A 20,000-nucleotide genomic window follows, 5' to 3' on the forward strand; every position below is an offset into this window, starting at 1 on the left:
CGTTGTGTGGGAATCTTCACCTTGAGTAAAAAATCTGGAAGCTTAATGTAATGCCTCTCAACGGGGTAATTTTGTGTGACCGCCATTCAAGTGGAAAAGTAATCACGATATTCTCGTCAATCCAGTTTCAAGGAAGAACAAACAAGTCCTTGTATCAGCTTGTCAACAACAAACCAACTATACCACAAAATTTAGTATTTCAAACCGAACATGGCGAGGAATTTCTTTAATTGACAACATCAAAGCTTGAAACTTCGGCGTCGCACGTCATGTGTACTACAACTGCAGACAATTTTGACCACTCTCTTAAGAGGGAACAACAAATATTTGACCTCACGAAACAAACACTAGAGACAGAAAATTTGCGATAATGGTCTGACGTTCGTGCACATAATTATTTCAATCAGCGAACCGAACATGCTCGCTTAACGGTGTTGTATAATAAGAATTAACGAGTTAAGTTTCTGCCGTTTGTGCTTGAAACTATTCCGAAATCGTGTTAAAATTGAATGAAAACTTATAAAACTTACCTGGTTACAGTACGTACTTTAGCCACCTTTAAAAACCGTTCGAACTGGTGTTCTTTTTGGTGGTAGTGGTGGAAGGTTTTCGTGTTTAAGGTTCCTTGTTGCCAACGCTTCACCGGGAGATCCGAACGAACTAAGCAGCTGTCGTATCACCTGACCTATTTATAACTGCAAAGTATTATTCTGTGTCCATAGGGGACGCGAATAAATTCACTTGAATGAGGTCACTGCGGAAAAATCCTCTTCTACTTGAAAAACTGCGTTGTATATACTCCTACCCAAATATCGAATCGTTTGGAGACACAAAAAGGAAAGTGGGTTGGTTTCCTGGATACGGAGATTCTTTGAAAACAGCTGCGCTGCTGAGGTAACAAAAAAAATAGTATAATCACTCATTTCGCGAAAAACTGTTCAAGTGTAAACAAGAAATTCTGACCGGAAGTGAGATTACAGGCAATAATTAACTCTCGTTCCCAGCGCTGCGCATCCAGTGTAAACAAGGATGGCGGAGAATGCTGGTGGTGCAATAGCAAAGTGTAGATTCTTTGAGACCAAAAAAGGGTGCAGATTGGGAGATACGTGTCGATTCGTTCACGCCAAAGAACTCTCTGATGCGTCAATGAATGCCCTAGACGAGGGTTGTCAAATACGCACAGGAAATGTTAAACGATCTTCAACAGATCACTATGTACATGCACCGATTGTTGAAGAAAAAGAACAGGACGAAAAGTTAGAGACTCCTCTGAAGCTTGATAGACAAACAGTTGCTTGTAAGTTCTTTAGTGGGAAGCGAGGCTGTTTAAGAGGAAGTAAATGCCCATTTTTCCACGGAATGAACGATAATGGATACCTGTGTGACAACAAAGCTTCTGGTCATGGCAAAATTCCTGGTAAATTAAGACAAAACCTGCATGCATATGGTAGACATGTGAATTCGAAAGAAAAGAAACGAACACCTCATCATTGGGAAGATGTTGTTACACCATTCTCTGGATTCCGTAACAGTCCTTGTCATAAAACCAATCAGCCAACCTTTGTTAGCGATCCACAATTGGAGTTTGAGAAACAATTAACTGTTAATGAACAAGTTACAATATTGCATGTGCAAGATGTTAATGTCACCAATTCCAGGACAAACGAGCAAAGATCGCGATTCACTCAATCAGACAAGCATTCTAAGCAAAAACGTAATGAAAACAACCGAGATTCACCATGCTTTAAAAGAGGCAAAGACTCCAAAGAGGGCTTTACAATAAGACAGAACAGAAGCAAATGTGAAGCAATACAAGGGAAACAGTCCCTCAGCTGTACAAGGGATACAGGCAGTAAAATAAAAGAAATGGTAGCTGATAATGGACAAAGGGACCTATGTTCACTCAAAGCAGCCCAACGGGCTGAAACCCATCTTCCAATAGCTTTTGATGGCTGTGAGACAGCTGATAAAAAACACAGAATGGAGCCCTCTGTCCCTATAAAGGAAGATGAAAAAGGTCACACGAAAGGTACAATCTCCAATGTTGACCATGCAAGAAGACACAAGGAGTGGGAGGCTAAAAAGCCCAATACACATAAAACCAATACTTCCAATCTTAGAGGTACCTACACCCTTGCAGATGCCATTTTTGCAGAGCCAAAGAGACTTCGATTGACAGAGATACAGCAGCTCAAGAGACGCTTTGGGGGCAAAAATGGTTACTATGAAATCAAGGAGAACTCTGTGTACAAAGTTGAATTCAAACCAACTGATCCTGACTGGGTAGGCAGTTCAGGTCTCGTCAGAGGTTCTAGGTGTTAGGTTTTTGAAACATTCTTATTTGATCTGTATTTATGCCATGAGAATGAAATTAACTTCATTTCAATGCTTCTTGAATGTAGTTTGTGGCAAAATAAGAATATTTTAAAATTTGACACCTCGACCCTATGACAAGACCTTAAGCAAGCAATTTAGCATTGTTTTAATGATGATTCCTATTGCCGTTTAGTTCGTTAAGTTTGCTAATTGAACACATGGCACATTGGTGGGAGGCATTTGATCTCACTTCTGCGCCATGATGATACCTGAACTCACTAATCATCTGCATGAAGATTGAGTGATAACCTGTTCTTGAGCATGCAGCCTCCTCTTGATAACAAGAAAAGTAGAGAGATCTGTATCAAAACGAAGACACTGAAATCTCACTTCCATACATCTTATTCCAAAATGGCCTCCATTTTAGAATTCTTTTTTTTGTTTGCAAATTAGCCACTGTTGCCGCGTTCTTAAGCTATAAGTTCAAAAGAATATAATAAGCCTTGAATGAGACAACAAGGGCTAAAGGTAAAGGTATACCCTCTCTGGAGGGTATTCTCCCAGGAAGCTAATTTGTAATTAAGCAAAAAAATACTAAAACAGAGGCTATTTTGGAATAAGGTGTAAATTTCCTAGCCCACATGATCACTGGAATTGTCTATAACTGTAGCTGCACTTGTTGAGATAACATATTGGATAAGATAGCGCACATGATCACTGGAATTGTTTATGACTGTAGCTGCACTTGTTGAGATACATCGGCACATGATGTTTTTTTTTTTTTATACAAACAGCCATTTAAAATTGAAACAGTATTTCTGACTGTCAGCTTCCCAGATGATTATCCATTGCATGTGAGTATATATACATGTACGTTGATTTTCATTGATTTTTAGTTTTGGTTGACATACTGTGAGTCACTGGTAAATGATAACATCCAATAGTTCCAACGCATCAGCTGACGTGTCCATTGGTCGTTGGTCACCAGTTGGCCAGCTGCCAATCAACTATTGAGTGACATGTTGACCAATACATTGACCAACGTTCATGGTCATAATGTTCATAATACATCTGTTTCATGTCAGGTAAATGTAAGTTAGACATTGTTTAACTTAGTTTGGATTACGCCAACTGCATAGTTAGATCTGCCTTTTATATTTTTCTTTCATGCAGTATTCAAGCTCATATAACAATTATTAGTTGTTTAGCTCAACATGCAGTACAACAGTCAGTCACTCAGTCGAGGAATCAACAATATTATTTTCCATAAAGTGACGTGTGTGCAGAGTCCGACCGCATTAGACTTCATTGTAATGTCATGTGTGGAGTTTGTTTTGGAAAGAGGCAAAATGTCAGTTGGAGAGGGGGAGTTAGTACATGGAGAGATAGTAACAGTCAAGGCAGCTGTCACAGCCATAGCCATTAGCCAATAGCAATCCAGAGGTTGATTATACAGTCATGTAAATCACTGTACCCATGGCTGAAGCAGAAAGACCAAGTGATAGCTTCGTCCCACCTATCAAAGACTAAAGGTCGGGTGAGATGAGCTTCTGCTGTTGTCAAGGGGAAAAGTGCTGAGCTCAAGTGTTGGGCCAGCAAGATGCAGAAAACTAGTTACTGGTAGTTTTATTAGGGTTGTCAAATAATTGTCGTTTAAATGAAGCCTTGGCACATGTTAGTTGTTCGTTGGTTTAATATTTGTCAGAGACATGTTGACTGCAATGCGTTGGTGGGGGCAGTATTCGCATGCCATATTATGGAAATAAATCTTATACTGTAAGAAATATAGGGGATTTCCTAGAAATAGAAAGTCTTAGATTTCCGATGACACTTCACACACTGTTGTAAGACGTCAAGGAGCTGATAAAAATGTAATGAAAATGGGGGATCACCATGCTCATTTCCACGATATGATGCTGATGAATATGGCTATCGAAGTGAGACAATTGGGGCGCATCCACGATGTTGTACAAATTAACTTGATTTTAGACAATGTGATCCATGATATGACGCAGAGCCTGGTGTCATTCTATGGTTAATTCACGTACATACCGTACCTAAAAAATGTATTTGAATGCTTTTGTGAGCACAGTCCAAAATAGATTTAACTCGAGCATGGGCTGTTCGACTCATAATGGCTCCTTCCGCACAATTTTAAAAACTGAAAAACTGGCCATAGATTTTTGCTGCTCCATGAAAACACCATTCTTGGCAAAAATATGAAATAAAAAATGGGGCTCCCTGTACTCGTTCAGGAGAAAATAGCCATCCTTTGACAGATTAAGCTTGGCGTCAGTGAAAATGAGCCATTTTATCAATGTACACAAGCTAATGTGCCAGTGATGCAAGAAATTCTGTGCAGTAGGGTTGAGCAATGCAAAACCTGGGAATCACCATAAGTCACTCTGTCAGAGTTCATTTACCTGTCATCTCAGCAGTCATTTGACTGTGCTATTTGTAAGTAATAATTTTTATTGTGATCCTTTCCTCAATTGCATTTCTCAACTCATAAGACTTTTTGTCATTTTAGATTTTTAGTGCATCATTGTCTGAAGAACAAGACCTTCCTCAAAACATCATCATGTGAGATTATTTTTTACTCAATATTATTGTGGTTAATCAACAGTAATCAAGATTGAGAAATGAGTAGATAGAAAAAGATCTATATGTATATTTCTATTATAAAATGAAGTACTGTGTAATAAACAAGCAAAACTGTTGGTTTTAGACCCATTAAAACACGTCAAACTGTGAGTTTATTGAATGGCTTCAAAAAAATTCTACCAAAAGTCTGTCCCTCTGAATTCTGAGCAAAGGTTCCAATTGTGAGAGAAGAACATTAGCATGCAAGAAAAACAAGCTATGCCTTATTAGTATGCTTCATATAAAGAATTCTAAAGAGGGGTGTTTTATCAGTTTTTTAATTAAAGGCCCATACACATGCATGAGCCTCATTTTATTAGCGACCTGATAGGCTGTTTCATGCATGAATAATTAAAGGTAATGGTCCTTATTTTAAGGAGGGTAACATATTACAGTCAACTAGAGTTATTGATGAACTTGTGGCCCTCGATGCGCAACTTTTACCCGCCCTTCCTCTGTCAATGCTCTGTTTTACTGGTATTCCAAGCTACAGTTATATGGATAAGAGGAAAGTCAAAACAGACATCAAGGGAATGAGACTGGGATCAAACCTGGCCACCTCCAACTTAGAAGGCCGCGCACTACCGAATGAGCTACGCCTGTCCCTGTAATTATTAATGATTTTTGAATGTCAGATAAAATTATACAACCGTAAGACATACTGGTGTGAATGCAAAGCCACGGTCTTTAATATTTGCTTTAAATTTGTCGATCAAGTTTCTTTGATAACTTTTGAACAGTTATATTTTTTATATCTGTTCAAGCTTCGTAACTCAAAGAATTCAAGAGTATACAACACAGCAAGAACAAATGGGATGTAACCAGGGAAACATGAAGCTGCATTTCCGGCCATTTCTGCGCTGGCTTGACAAGAATTTAAAATCCCTCTTTGTTGATGCAGGAAAAGAGGTAATTTTTGTCCAAATTTAAAGGTTTGTTTTACTTGCTTGCCTTCAAGATCTCGTGGTATGCAGTCATGTAATTTGTATTCTCACCTTAATGTGTTGTAAGTTGTATTTTCGGTGGCCAGTGGAAAATGCGCTATCACATTGTAAGTTATTATTTGAGATTTTAAAAATCACATTAATTTAAAATAACCTTTGTTAAAATCAAAACGTAGATTTATTGAGAGGTATTGTGGTCCCTCTTCACCATGGATGTTTACTGTTGTGCATCAAGTATGTTGATTGAGAGACATTAATTTTATTGTTGCAATCTGATATCACATTATTTTTTTCACCTTCTGCAGACATGGCAAACTGTGCATGTTTTTTTTGGACTTCATTGCTTTTCTTTGTTTATTAATGGGTAGTTATTTTACTAGCTCACTCTACCTCTGTCACTCAGTAATTCAATTTAGTAAACCACTTGAGTTTTACTGGTTAGGATTTGTACAGATTATTACCTCTCCATGATTCAAGTTGTCTGACACAATCAATTTCATCCTGTGAGCATGCATGTTCAAAATTTAAGCTTTATTGGCACCATTCATCTTTTGTTACCAACATAAATTATACTTCAGGTATTTAATGAATTAAGATATTTAATTTGCAAAAAAAAAAAAGAATGCTGAACATTTCATTTTGATTAATTCAATAATAATATTAATTGTTAACTTTATGCAGATGACAAGAGCATTTGTTGCAAGAATTGGAGGAACAAGTGATGACAACACATTAAGTCAAATCCATCCTAATCAACCAAAAATAACGGAAAGTAATGCAGAAGGTGTCTCACCAAACTATAGACAGCATTTACCTGACAGGGAAATAGGATGTCAAGTTATGGATACAATTCAAAGAGATAATATGTCCAATGGAGTAGCAATAGAGGACAAAATCTTTAATGATGAGGCAGATCTCAATTGCAGCAGCTCATCACTTATCTGTGACAAAGAAGGTGACAAACATATAACGGAGAGAATTGATGGAATCAAAAATGGCAATGCCATTTGTGAAAGCGGAGACAGTACTTTAAATGCAAAAAATATGAGGCACTCTGCAGAATGTGTAACTATGATTAGTTCTGATACAAGCTATGAAGAACCATGTGCCAATGAAGTGACTGTGCAGTCAACTTTATCACATGCATTTGGCAATGAAAGTGAAACCACCTCCTCGAAAACTGCAGAAAGAGGAACTCAAATTCTGTTTAAAGGATTACATCTGGAAGAAAGCATCAGCTCATTGCGAGCAAACAAAGTTGCGTTTACTTTAGAGTGTAGCAGGTGTAAGCAGAGGATAGATCAACAGATTTCTGCAGCAGGGTAAGTACATATGGGTTATTGATCATTTTTATTGAAAAGATCATTTTTTGGTATTTTAAGTAATAAATTATTTTATTTATAATAAATCCTTTATTGGCCAAGCGTGAGGTCGAGATGGCTGGATATTGGCCAAGTTCTTTTTTTGCATGTTCGTCGAGGTCCATAAACACGCAAAAAAAAAACAAGGCCAATATCCAGCCATCTTGACCAAACAAGCTTGGTCAATAAAGGATTTATTATACATGACTTAAAACACCAAAAAATGATCTTTGATCTTGCAGGACCAAGCAAGAAATCCCGAGAGGGCAAGATAGCTCCATCTTGCCCGCTCGGGTAGCCAATCACAGCGCGCGATTTGGTTTATTTTGCCCGCTCACGGAGCTAGTCGTATAATAATTTCATTTATTGCACCTTTGATTAACCTATTCACACCTATAGCGCCCCCAAATGACGCGTAAAATCATCTGGCGCTAGACAGTAAAATCTATAATGCCCTTAGTCTCAGGTGGAGAAGGGTGAACTTGCAGAATCTGGGGTTTAAATTTCAATTCACAGTTGCATCATTATGGTAAATTACCTTACCTGTGGTCATGTGAGGACTATATTAAAAATAGAATTTGACAAATTGGATTGCAATCAGCCAATCAAAACTCTAGCTGTTATCCGTGAACCTCTTCTGTATCTGTGATTAACAGCAGGAAAAACCAAAATAGCTGATTGAAATTTGAACTTTCAAGATAAGTGTTCATTGTCATTCAAGGTCAGTGTTAAGTAACCAGAGTCATTTGAAGGCCTCTGTGCACAGATTGGCTTTAGTGAATTTCTTAGAAATAAATGATTGCTGAGCCAATTGCCTCGATTTTCCTACTACTTATTGTTCAGCAAAACCTAAAGTGCCACTACTGTGTAACAATATGATTTACTTCACCTCAAGTCTTTCTTTCTTCAAATTTTGAAAATTTGTTTGCATAACATCAAACTGGCAAAATTTGAGCTTTCATTTTGATCCAAAGGCTTTTTACTTTAAGTACTACAGTTTTTTTTCAACTTTGTGGTCTACCATTAATAATCATTGCATTCAGAACTGAGCTGTATGCCACAGAGAGCTGGATTGAGGAGAGAATGACATCAAACACTTACTGAATTAAGAATGCACTTAACGTTCAAGTAAGACCTTTTCACATGTTGGTGCTAAAATCTGGAATGAGATACCAACTGGTCTCAAAAACGTATCCAGAATTTTTTTTTAAAAAACTATTAGAACAAAACTAATTAAAATTCTAGAAACTGAAAACTCCTATGCCAAGGTAGATAGATACCTTTATGTTAACAAGATGAAAAAGTAAATTTCTAACTGAAGTTAAGTTTAGTCTGTAGTCTTCCTCTTTTACATATCATTGTTCTTTTACCTAGACTGTTTTCTTCTTCTTTTCGCCTAAATCCTGCTACCTTATACCTGTATTTGAGAGCATGAAGAGTAATGTTTACATGTTGTTGTTGTATGTAATAATCATTTATTCCTTTAAAAAAAATCAAATGTCCAAAATTAATAATTCTGTGTACTGTTTGGCTTGCCGCGATTAGCTTTTGGCTATTTGCAAGCCAGCTTAGTAATAACTTGAACTGTTTGCTGTATTTATAAAACTTGAAACTTGAAAACTTGAATGCAGCATGTATGAATGGTCTGCATAATAAGTATGGAAGATACAAATTAAAACGAAGGGTTAAAAATTTGTGATTAACATTAAAGTACTTTCAAAATACCAAGAATACTGGAAAAGGATTTTTTTATCGAAATAGCGTACTCTAGTTTGCTAATTTTTGCTTAATCTGGCAGTGGATTTTGCGTGAATCAGTATACTGGCTGCTGACAAAGTCAGCAGCTTTCTTTCCTGAAATTTAAATATTGTTGTAATAATATTAATAATTATTACAGACAGATTTATAAAAAATCGTTTTCCCTCACTGATGAAACATGAATACCATGTCAGAAACCCACTGCACATACTCCAATAAGGTATCTCTCCCTGGATAATATTTTCTATCCTCCAGTGAATAACCACAGTTTATCGAAAACTCTAACTCAAAAGGTTCAACGTGACACAGGTCAGCAAAAAAAAAGCTGCTTGCGTGGCAGTTCTGAAAACATAGCTCTATGTGATTGGGGGCTGTGTACATAGCAATGAAATTCAATGAAGCATGTCCAGTTGTTTTTCACAGTGGAGGACTTTCTAGCATTAACGCTAACCCTCCACCATCCCTCCAATGATTCCAGTTTAAGCTCCTATGCTGTTCTTAAAATCTGATAAGTGCCTTCCGTTCAGAGATTCCATTGTAATCCATCAATCCAGAAAAAGAACGTAACTTTTCTCAACATAAGGAGTAAAATATGAAAACTGTTTGGTACCATTGCCAGTAAATGTAATTTTGTCATTTTGCACTGTAGAAACAAGTTTCAGCGACCAAATGACTCTTGTGTGACAAAACCAGAGGCAAGATGATAAAAATACTGGGTTAGCCAGAGATCACAGATGCTGGAAATACAAATATGTGACAAAACATAACAAACAACTGAATTACTGTATGCTGAGCGTTTTGGAGTTAGTTGTATCAACTGAAATATCTGCAAGAACATGTAATTTAAGTTCAGTGATAGTATTGAATAAATTGCGATAAGGGCGTGGCTTTGCCGATCAGCCATTGATCTTCAGTATTGAAGCCTAGGTTTCATAAATGAAAGCTATCTTTTTCGTTCCCATTTAAAATAAGTGGCACACACTTTTTTTGCATAGGTTTTATTTCTCTAAATTGCAAGACAAGTTAGAGAAATCAGTCCAGGGCCCGGTTTTCAAAAGCCGATTAACGCTATTAAATCCCAGATTAAAAATTAACCAAGGAAATTATTCCTCAACTCCCAAATGTTGTTCAAAGCTGCCATTTGGCAAAACATTACATTAGAAGAAGTTGATCTTGGAAAACAAAAAAAAGCAAACGAAACTTTCACCAAAAAGTAGAAAATATGAAACAGAAGTCCATGATAATCCTGGATTAAGTTAATTGCCTTTCGAACAACCAGGCACAGGTCAACATTTTAAAGCCCCATTCAAGGTCACTTGATAATATTCTTCAAATTTTGAGAAAGATAAAAATACTCAACATCACCTTTTGGAATTTCTTTGGTTCAAGTGTATTTTCTTTTCTTAAAAGTAAGTCACAAGATTAGACCACAATGTTCTTTTTACAGATCTGTTGGCAAACAGTGTACCAGGTGTGCTTCCACATTTGCTGTGACATACAGACCAGCTGTTATTCATCAGTTCTCTTCTATTCTTGGATATCTTGATATTGATGGGTAAGCACCATTAATGAAGGCTCTGCCTCTCTTCTCATGTTTTGAGGAACTTAATAGTCAAAATTGTGTAACATTTGTTTTTTTAGTGGAGAGGGTTTTGATCCATGTGAAATGTCTTCTTTGCTGTTCTTGTCTCCTTTAATTGCATGACAATGTTTTTTTTTTTATTTTAGAAATACAATGACCTAATAATACTCATTAATAAAAGAATTTCATTGATCTTACTCTGCATAGATATGACAGTGCCTCTTTTGAGGAAATGTTGAGGATCTTTTTCAAAGACAAGTGAAGTATATTATTTGTGAAATCTGCTTGCGAAGATTTTGGAAAATAAGCACAAGGATCTGGCCAAGATCTCCAAAGACTCCAGAAGATTCTAAAAGAATAAAAGATCCTTATTGAAGCTAAGATCCAGGTTAATCTTCACAAAGATCCCCTAATGTCATTGTAAATATCTTTAAATATCTTTTGAAGATCCTTAACATACTTTCACGCAGGACAGGGTAGAAAACTGCATTGTCAGGGTAGTCATTAACATCATTAATTTCATAAATTCATTGCACACAATTATTATTTAGATGTCTCCCATTTGATGTGGTTTTGCCAGAAAGTGAATTGGTGTTAGGGTGCTTCTATTGTTCCAAAGAAACAACTGTGAAGGTAATTTTAGCAGCTAAAGGGAACTCATATTTTAGACAATAATAATTAGGAAAAGTTGCATAAATGGTAATAGTATCAATAAACTATTTAACGTGATAGACTGGCTAAATACAAGGCTGTTTTGCTATGGGCTGAGGCCAAGAATTAACTGTAAGGCTTCACCTTTTTTTTCAACTGGTGAATTGCTTGCGCACAAGCAAGCATTTTCCTTTTAGTCATATCTTTAGTAACCATATTTTTTCTCAAAAAGCATTGACAAAGGAGTTTTTAAGATAATTAATTTTGAGATATAGAGAAAGAAAGAGCAGGAATCTCTAGATGAGACCTTGGGCGAAGATCACAATCTGATCTGACTACCTCTGATCCACGTCGGATCCCAGGCTAGGAGTATAAAATAGTGAAATAAGGTGGAACTGGGGAAGATTTTAAAGTCAATACATATGGCAGGTAATGACTTTTTTTCACTTAATATAGGTTTTTTTTTTTAATCAGACATTAAACCTGTCTTTTGTAGGGTCTTCAGTATGGAGGAAACTGGAGCTGGTGCAGTCACTGTCACCAGAAATTGAGATTCCAGATTCAATCCACTCGCTTTCAGCTGCTGCAGAGTGGTGCCTCTAACATGGAAGGTTAAGTTTTTAAGAGTGCATTGCAACATTTTTAAAGTTAAATCCGAATAACTAGTCAGCAACAATTAAAGGACTATGATCTTGACAATAACACTGACAATAAGGGTGACTGACAGAGTCAAATGTCCTTGACAATAACATGATTGACATATATCATATCATATATCATATATGTTTATTTACCCTCGGATTTTTAGAGTAGCTTGGTGTAGCTAATATCTCCGAGCATTTACCCTCCCAACCATGATACCCCACAGAAGACAGACCACAACACTGGGAACTACATGCCCTACTCTTTACGACAAGTGTGCGGGTTCTTTTACGTCCCACAGGATTATGAACATTGAAGGGTTGTGAGACGGGACCTCCGGCTTATCGTCCTTTTCCGAGAAGACTAGAAACATGGGCAATCATTATTCATAGCCTTGACAACGTTAAAAATGTCTCACTCAATTCAAACATACCACACGTGTACCCACAGCATTTCAACTACTTTCTTTGCCCATTGAGTGCAGAATTTGACCTTTTCCGAAGTTGAACACGTGACACTTGTGAAAGTAGGGAAGAGGTTAATGTTCAGGTTTTTAGCTTCTAAGTTGTTATTTGTAAACTGTCACTTAAAATATATTGTATTTTGCAATAAACCATGCTCTTATTGCCAGGTGTAGTGCATGAGGTTTGTTAATACTTCCTCACATGAAGCTTAGTGCATTTGAACACCACTTTTCGTTCCCAGGAAAGGAAAGTAATTAATGAAATATTTTTCAAAAGCTGTAAGTGCTGTTGTTACCGGTATGTACAAGTCTGTGCATTAACATTGACTTTGACCATGACAAAAGCAGCTCTCGAGGGAGCAGGGGTGGGGCGGTGGTGAGAGCACTCACCTCCCACCATTGTTGCCCGGGTTCTTTGCTCTGAGAGGTTTAATATTGGCATCTGGTTCTTCATTCACCAGCTGCGTTTTCTTTCCTTAACAAAAACGAAAGGCGGTTCATATTTGTTGGGACGTGATATACCACACTTGGCACAAACGTGCTGCCTTGATCTCTGCGTGAGTCTGTGCCTACCAGTTTTTACAGTCATCATGGAAATAACGAGGTGGGCTCTGGATGTAATACCTAATACCTTGAAAGAATCGGTCTCCATAGAAAAAAATCGCAGCTGTCAAATATAAGTGGAATCAAAGGGTTAAGAAATGTTTTATATTCTCATAGTTTCTCTCAGAAAAAATGCGACGTCGGGCATTCCTTCAAAACCCAAGAAAACTCCGCGGAACGCCGGAGTGAAAGAAGGTCAGCCATTGCCAGGAAATGGAACCTGCAAACACTACAAAAAGAGTTTTAGATGGCTCAGGTCAGTTACTTATATGCCATAAACATTTCCCAAAGGAACTCAAGACGATAGACGGTTTTCACATTTTAATGAGAAATGGACGTCCACCGTGCATCAGCGATGAGTTAAAAGTCATCGCTGTCTTGTTGCACTTGTTGGTTGACGATGGACGAAAACAAAAGATCTATAACTTGTTTTTTTCATCAACCAGCATCTGCACAAGAAGTTGGTTACAAATCATCTTTGGTGGTTTTGTTTCGATGTGCGAAGCCGCATATTGTGATCCGGTTTTCGGTTTTGCATTACAAGGCTTGATTCAAATATATGCATTTGTTATTCCACTATTACGCCATTTTACCATATTTGGTCAAGAGAACGCGCAAAATATGAGACGGTAATGCACTGTAGTGTCCCGGTTTGACTGGTTTAGAACAGAGCAAATACGGACGGAACGGGAGTTTTTCAATGAAACAAAATTCTTTTCAACACAATAGAAAGCCTTAGAATTTAACTTGTCATCGCTTGTCACTCGTCATTTCGTTTATACAATCAAATAAAGGACATTTGGCTGGATTTCTGTGCTGTTTACGTCGTTCGCAAGCGCCCTGAAGTACAGATGATGTTTTTTTTTTAGAAACACTCTTACCAAATAAAATAACGGCAATTTTATGGTACCGAAGGAAACATCGATAATTTCTTAACAATAATATTGATATCACGCAATTGGAAATTTTAAGGTGGCTCTGAATCTGCTACGGAGATTATATTTTCACCTTGTAGAGAGTTTTATCTTAGTTTGCTAATAACTTTCCAGCAATAAAAAATGGGGGTCTTCGTGTTCGTTTTTGAAATAAAGGGCATTTTTACATGGCTCTTTTGTTGCCATGGTAACCCAATACGTCACATTGATGAGTGCATCTTGTTAAGAAATTATTGGTGTTTCACATAACGCTTTCATTTTATGTGAAAACAGTTAGGTAGATTCAATCCTTCTAAATTGTACAGTTTGTTGAAATTATTGAAACAGGTTTGATCCTCCTTAAAGAAACTCGTTTGATTGTATCTCGTTGCTTCATGTAACTTCCCAAAAGAGAGAGACCATTTAGAATAAGAGAATTTTCGTTTTTCATGACAAGTAGCCTGTCATTCCACGTAATCACGATGCTAAATCTCTCTAATAACTTGTACAAATTGGTCTCATGATACAAACTGTCCTCGTGCCTTTAGGTTTCCTTGTTGTGGGAAATGTTACCCATGCGATCTTTGTCACGAGGAGGAAGAAGACCACGAGATGAAATACGCCACACGAATGGTGTGTGGCTTTTGCTCAAAGGAACAGGTTTGTTGAGTTTTTGTCCCCTCTGCTTTAGAAGTGAAGTGAAGGTAGCTAACGTTTGACAACTAAGTAATAGACGCTTTCTCGTTTTTCTTTGTTCTTTGTTTTTTGACAACCTTTGTCCCCACTTTTATCCATGACTCTTAGGAGTGACACTTGTGTCTGGGGGGCGGTTTACGAGTCAGTGGGTGAAAGAAATGTTCGCAGAACTTGTTATTGTTCCACTAATCTATCGATATAACTGCATTGCGAGCCTGCGCACGTGACTAGAGTCTCTAGCTAGCCTATATAATCCGCCAATCGATAGTTGAGTAAAACCTTCACAGAAAGTTATACATTTCATTCAATTGTCGAGTAGATTGTTTTAGTTTTTCATTACTACGGTACCCTACAGAATTTGCATAACAAATCTTGGACCACATCTCAGCAGTTGATCCTCATTTGTTCTTAAGGTGGATAAAGGATAACCCACCTTCAAGATTTTGGGTAGTGATTTATGTATTCAATAACGCTAGCCTAACTTTGAAAACCATGGCCAGAGGTAAAAGCGCTACCAATAATTATTCTTTAGTTCTTCAGTTATTAACCGGGGTGGGTGATGTAGATGAGTTGTCGTGATTCTTCCATACAGACGGACCAAGCTAGGTTAATAAGATGTTCTTGTATTTGTGAAACAAGGAATCAGAAGAACAAAAAAAACTACCCTTGAAGCCGCTTAATGCATTGGCCAGTTTGTCTATGAACGGAGATAACAATTTTGGATAAAAGAAGGTGGAGCTCTTTTGGCTAGACTCTTTCAGTGACTCACAATTGGGGCGCAGTGTTCATGGACTTCTGCGCTTTAAGCTTCATTGTCCTGACCCAAATTTGTCAACGCTTTCGTAATCTGTGTACCTGTTTCCTTCTTAAAGGGGCTGTGTTAGCCTGAGGCCACGCTCCGCAGTTGGGGTTATGGAGCGAAAAGGAACGTGGCGAAAAATAAATTGGCGAGCGAAGCGACCGGAGCTGCGCTCGGCTCGCTTCGCTCGCCAATTTATTTTTCGCTACTTTCCTTTTCGCTCCATAACCCCAACTGCGGAGCGTGGTCCCAGACTAGGGCTGTGTCAAATTTAGTGACTGGGAACTGGCAACCAAATCAAGCGAAGCGTAAAAATAACAACTTAAAACATGAAAGGAAGATTTGAATAGAGCAGCAAATAGCCTAACAGGTTTTCAAAGTTTATCTATGTTGACCACCAAAATGATATATGAAATAAATCGTATATTGAACTGCGGATATGAAACCAAGTGAAGCTATGATCCTCGCAGTTATGCCTAGTTATGATGTCCAGGCCTCTCTACGCATTGCTAAAATTGCGTTCATAACGCCAGGATCATAGCTTCACTTGACAAACGTCTTTTTTTGTCACGAAGCTACGATTTGTGTTGTTTAAAAGTAATTTCCGGGTTACTGTTGAGTTGAATAGCGAGTAGGGGGCGAGTAATTGATAAAACTGCACAAAATCAACTGCACTGCCGTGGCACAGGCTCTTTAAGGTGGACTGTTTCTTCCACCGGTTATCATTAGGATGAACAAACCAATTCTTTCGTATATATTTTGTTGTTCCTAACATTTTGAGAAAAACTGTCCAACAACACCGATTCTGAGGCCGGTCGAGGTGAGGAAATCTAGATCGCGGCAAATATTAATTGCAACTAATAAAATTCTTGGATTCGGTACCATTGTTTCCATTGTTTTAAATTTTGTTGTTGTTGGTTTTCTGAGACGGCAATAATTATGATCACTGACTGTATTGTTTTCGGTTTGTTTTACATATATGATTAGAGTGGTGTGGATAAGCGGATTGTGACGAGCACCAAATTAATGAATGTTTTTCATTCCCTGACCTCTTTTTAACAGCCTTACTCTCAACAAGCATGCAGTGGCTGTAAGGCAGCAGTTACAAAGTCACGTTCAGCTCATTGGGAGGGTGGCAAGGGATGCCGGGATAAGGTGGCCATGAGTAGGTCAGTACACGTCTTCTTTCTCCTTCATGATGGAATATTTTATCACGGATTATTTCAACGTTTTCTACTAATTTCACATGTTGACGCCAGCAAAGCCTTCGAAATGTTGACCATGTTGATTCAAGTTTGAAGTTTGAAGCTTTGGACACTCACGAAAATAACATATAACAAATATATTTCGCTCAGTTCTCGAGCCTCTTCAATGTTGGTAGAACAGTATGTAAATAAAACTAAGTTATCCACGATACAAACAAGACAATCATTCAATCAAGGTCGCCCAGGGAATTCGCACATAGTTCCATTCAGTTCTTGTATTCATCAGCTGTGCAGCGGGAATTTTTCTAATTCTGACCGCCTCTGCTATCTGCTTTTGGTCTTGGATTCCGCTCCCTGTCATGGTAGGTGACCTCCCTCTTTTTGATCTTCTCTTAGGACACACATTCTCCAACCCAAGGCCTTTAAGTCTTACTTGGTCAACATTCAGGGCAAGGTAAAGCCCTAACTCTCTGTAATCAACATCGTCAAATGAAGTGTCACACTCATAGATCAGTTCACAGATCTTTCCAACAGTGAAGTCGATGTCGAGGCTAGGATACAGAGCTTTGACATCTGCTGACTCAATGATCACGTTCCCGTCACAACCTTCATCGTTTACCCTTTTAATCTCGGCCATCATTTCTTTAGTACTCATACAAATACTGCTTTCATTGTCCTCTATCCTCTTCAGTATCATTGACATGAGGTGCGACAATCTTTGATTAAAAGACGACTCTGCTCCGCAAACCGGTCGGGTAGGTGGTCCTGTCTCTGGATCGTCATAGTTCTTATTGTCTTTCCTTAGTGTATACAGTGGGGGGGGGAGAAGGGCTGTTACTGGTGATGATATTACCTTTTATCCTGTTTTCACGTCCGGTACTCTTTCCTCCCTGAAGTGTGCGCATCCACATAATGTAGTGCGCATTCATCTCCTGTTCCATTTTCTTATACCGGTCATGTGTTATAATGGGGTCGTCCTGGATGTGTTCACTACATGATGACTTATAATTGTCAACAGAATCAAGTGAGAAAGTCTGAAAAACCACGATGTCCCCATTGTTCCTCCTTTGTTCCTCCTTTGTTCAAGCGTCTTCAGCCCGTCCCTCTCGCTCTTCTTGAGGTTCTCTTGGCTGTTCTTACCTTTTGTACGCTTGTATTCTTCGACCGTTTCCACTAGCTTGCTCTTCATCGTCTGTATTTTCAATTCCCTTTCCTCGTCGAGCGGTCCCGGTAGGTTTACTCTTTTGTTAAAAGGCAGATCAGTAGCTTTTAGCCTCGTAAATTTAAACGACCTGTTCTCCGGGTTATAGTATTGGTCACTGGCCATACCTTCCTCTTCATGTCGTTCTTCGTCTCCTCTTTGTGCGCTTTCGCCTTCGCTAGGTCCTGCTTCTCTCCGTTGCTCTCTTCCACTTTCACTTGACCGTTACTCGTAGTTACAGAAGTGATCCTATGACAAGGCAGATAGCAGAGGCGGTCCCTTAAGGCAAAGTTCGTGCAGCAGAGATGATTGTTTCATATGCAAAGAGTGCGATCGAAGAAAAGGTTCGTGCGCTACCAATTGCCTCACTTATGAGATCAAGTGTAAGGATTGTGGTGATGTATACGTAGGCGAGACCTCTAGAAACGCTTACACTCGAGGAAAAGAACACCTCAGAATTTTGGCGGGAAAACAGGACGAATCTGCACTACGGAGGCATTGCGAGGAAAAACACGGCGGGATAGAACAGGATTTCAGCATGAACGTTACCGGTAGTTACAGAAGTGACCCTATGGCAAGGCAGATAGCAGACGCGGTCAGATTTAGAAAAATTCCCGCTGCACAGCTGAGGAACACAAGAACTGAATGGAACTATGAGCGAATTCCCAGGGCGACCTTGGTTGGATGATTGTTTTGTTTGTACCGTGGATAACTTAGTTTTATTTACATACTGTTCTACCAACATTGAAGAGGCTCGAGAACTGAGCGAAATATATTTGTTATATGTTATTTTCGTGAGTGTCCAAAGCTTCAAACTTCAAACTTGAATCAACAATGTCAACATTATTTAAACATGTGCGAGTAAATCTGTGGTTGTTTCATTTCGATTTGGCTGCAAGAGGCAAAGTGACGAATATTTTTCGCCGCTTCGCAGCCGCTCGCTCTCGCAATAAAAACGTCGATTTACTTGCGCGGGTTTAAATAATCCCGCGATAGAATATCCCGCCAGCCACGCAGGCTGCCTTTTCGTCATTTCGCTTATTGATCTATTCGTTTTCTTCTCTGTGCCCTTAGAAACGACGACAAAAAGTACGGACAGACAGGAAAGACAACTTCACGAAAAGCTCAGAAGAAATCAGAAGGGAAGGGCAAAGGACACAAAGGGAAATAGCTGTGAAAGAGCTTGGCAGCAGAAAGAAATCCTAACACCTTGCAAAAGCCAAAATGCTGAGAGGACCACAAAACAGTGTGATTTTTTTAAAACTAATCTTGAGTCCATCAAGAGCATAAATAAAAATTGAGTTGTACATTTATTGCCTCCTTTTAATGTCTTCAAAAGCGTCATTCCACGGCGATGTCTCCGTTATTCCCTCGCTACGTCCGTGGGGGGTGGGGGTCGGGGGGCCGTGCTTTATATCTCCTGTGATATTAGAGACGTTATATTGTAAATCAACGGCCGCAAACTCCATGAAAACGTCACCACATATGACAAATCTACCTATGTTTTTCGGCTTTTTCGTTTATCATTCCAATTGTTCTCTGGGAGGAACGCCGATTGCCGAAAAAAAAAAAGAAAGGTATTTTTTTTTGAAACGCGTCTTGTGTTTTGAGCACAATCCCAACACAAGGACGTATACGAAACATGGACTCGAGGTCCACCCCTGTGGACCCATCATTTTCAGGGAATGGTTAAAGCAGTCATGGGTTGACTGTTGTCTTGTGGTTGAATGTAGCTTTCCTGTTCTTAATTGAAACTGATGTGCGACATTTACGATGGAAAGAGGGTTTCGAAAAAGACCTGAACTCGTTATGTTCCTTGTTTTTTCTCAATACCTCTTGGACCACTCCGTTACGAGTCGCTGTAAGCATGACGAGAGAAAACAATTTTCCTCGCATCATCCTCCCTTGTTTTCTATACTCAATCCGCTGTCCGTATTATATGTCCAAGTCCCTGTTTTATCTTTGACTGAGCAGTGTGACAGGATTTAAATTAAAGGTTTTGGTCCGAGTTGTTCGAAACATGGTTAGCGCTAACTTAGATCAAACACCATGATAACCTATAGGTAATCTATCTTCCAGGACATCGTACCCGCCTAAGTGTTTGCGGAGAAAGCCCTGAGAACGATATTGTGACAATGCCATGAACTGCAATCCTCACCAAATTAAGTTGGGACGCCATGAACAGCATCAAAATTCTGACTTACAGGTGCGATCCTTCCTCC

General features: G+C 38.7%; 1 protein-coding gene across 2 annotated transcripts; it reads left to right on the top strand.

Annotated features, from left to right (window-relative positions):
* The first annotated feature begins 914 nt into the window (after nucleotides 1-914).
* Nucleotides 915-19,087, top strand: LOC138039244 (uncharacterized). 2 transcript variants are annotated; one of them, XM_068885451.1, is made up of 12 exons: nucleotides 928-2,283; nucleotides 3,111-3,170; nucleotides 4,847-4,899; nucleotides 5,724-5,868; nucleotides 6,585-7,225; nucleotides 10,470-10,577; nucleotides 11,156-11,237; nucleotides 11,752-11,866; nucleotides 13,081-13,219; nucleotides 14,426-14,537; nucleotides 16,435-16,541; nucleotides 18,853-19,087. In XM_068885451.1, exons 1-12 carry the CDS (start codon nucleotides 1,030-1,032, stop codon nucleotides 18,947-18,949), a joined length of 2,913 nt encoding a protein of 970 aa, XP_068741552.1. In that variant the 5' UTR covers nucleotides 928-1,029; the 3' UTR covers nucleotides 18,950-19,087. The 2 variants fall into 2 exon arrangements, with proteins under 2 accessions (XP_068741553.1, XP_068741552.1); XM_068885452.1 differs by lacking the exons at nucleotides 13,081-13,219; nucleotides 14,426-14,537; nucleotides 16,435-16,541; nucleotides 18,853-19,087 and adding an exon at nucleotides 12,822-13,010 and having other exon boundaries at nucleotides 915-2,283.
* The last annotated feature ends 913 nt before the right edge of the window (nucleotides 19,088-20,000 follow it).

This window comes from Montipora capricornis, chromosome 2 (genome assembly GCF_036669925.1).
Source record: "Montipora capricornis isolate CH-2021 chromosome 2, ASM3666992v2, whole genome shotgun sequence".
In the NCBI taxonomy this organism is placed as follows: Eukaryota; Metazoa; Cnidaria; class Anthozoa; order Scleractinia; family Acroporidae; genus Montipora; species Montipora capricornis.

Bases quoted from the DNA above. Each gene is read 5' to 3' on its own strand.
- LOC138039244 (XM_068885451.1), top strand. From the start codon at position 1,030: ATGGCGGAGAATGCTGGTGGTGCAATAGCAAAGTGTAGATTCTTTGAG. The intron at 13,220-14,425 runs GTCAGTTACTTA...TCGTGCCTTTAG, and splicing joins AAGAGTTTTAGATGGCTCAG to GTTTCCTTGTTGTGGGAAAT. The intron at 14,538-16,434 runs GTTTGTTGAGTT...TCTTTTTAACAG, and splicing joins GCTTTTGCTCAAAGGAACAG to CCTTACTCTCAACAAGCATG.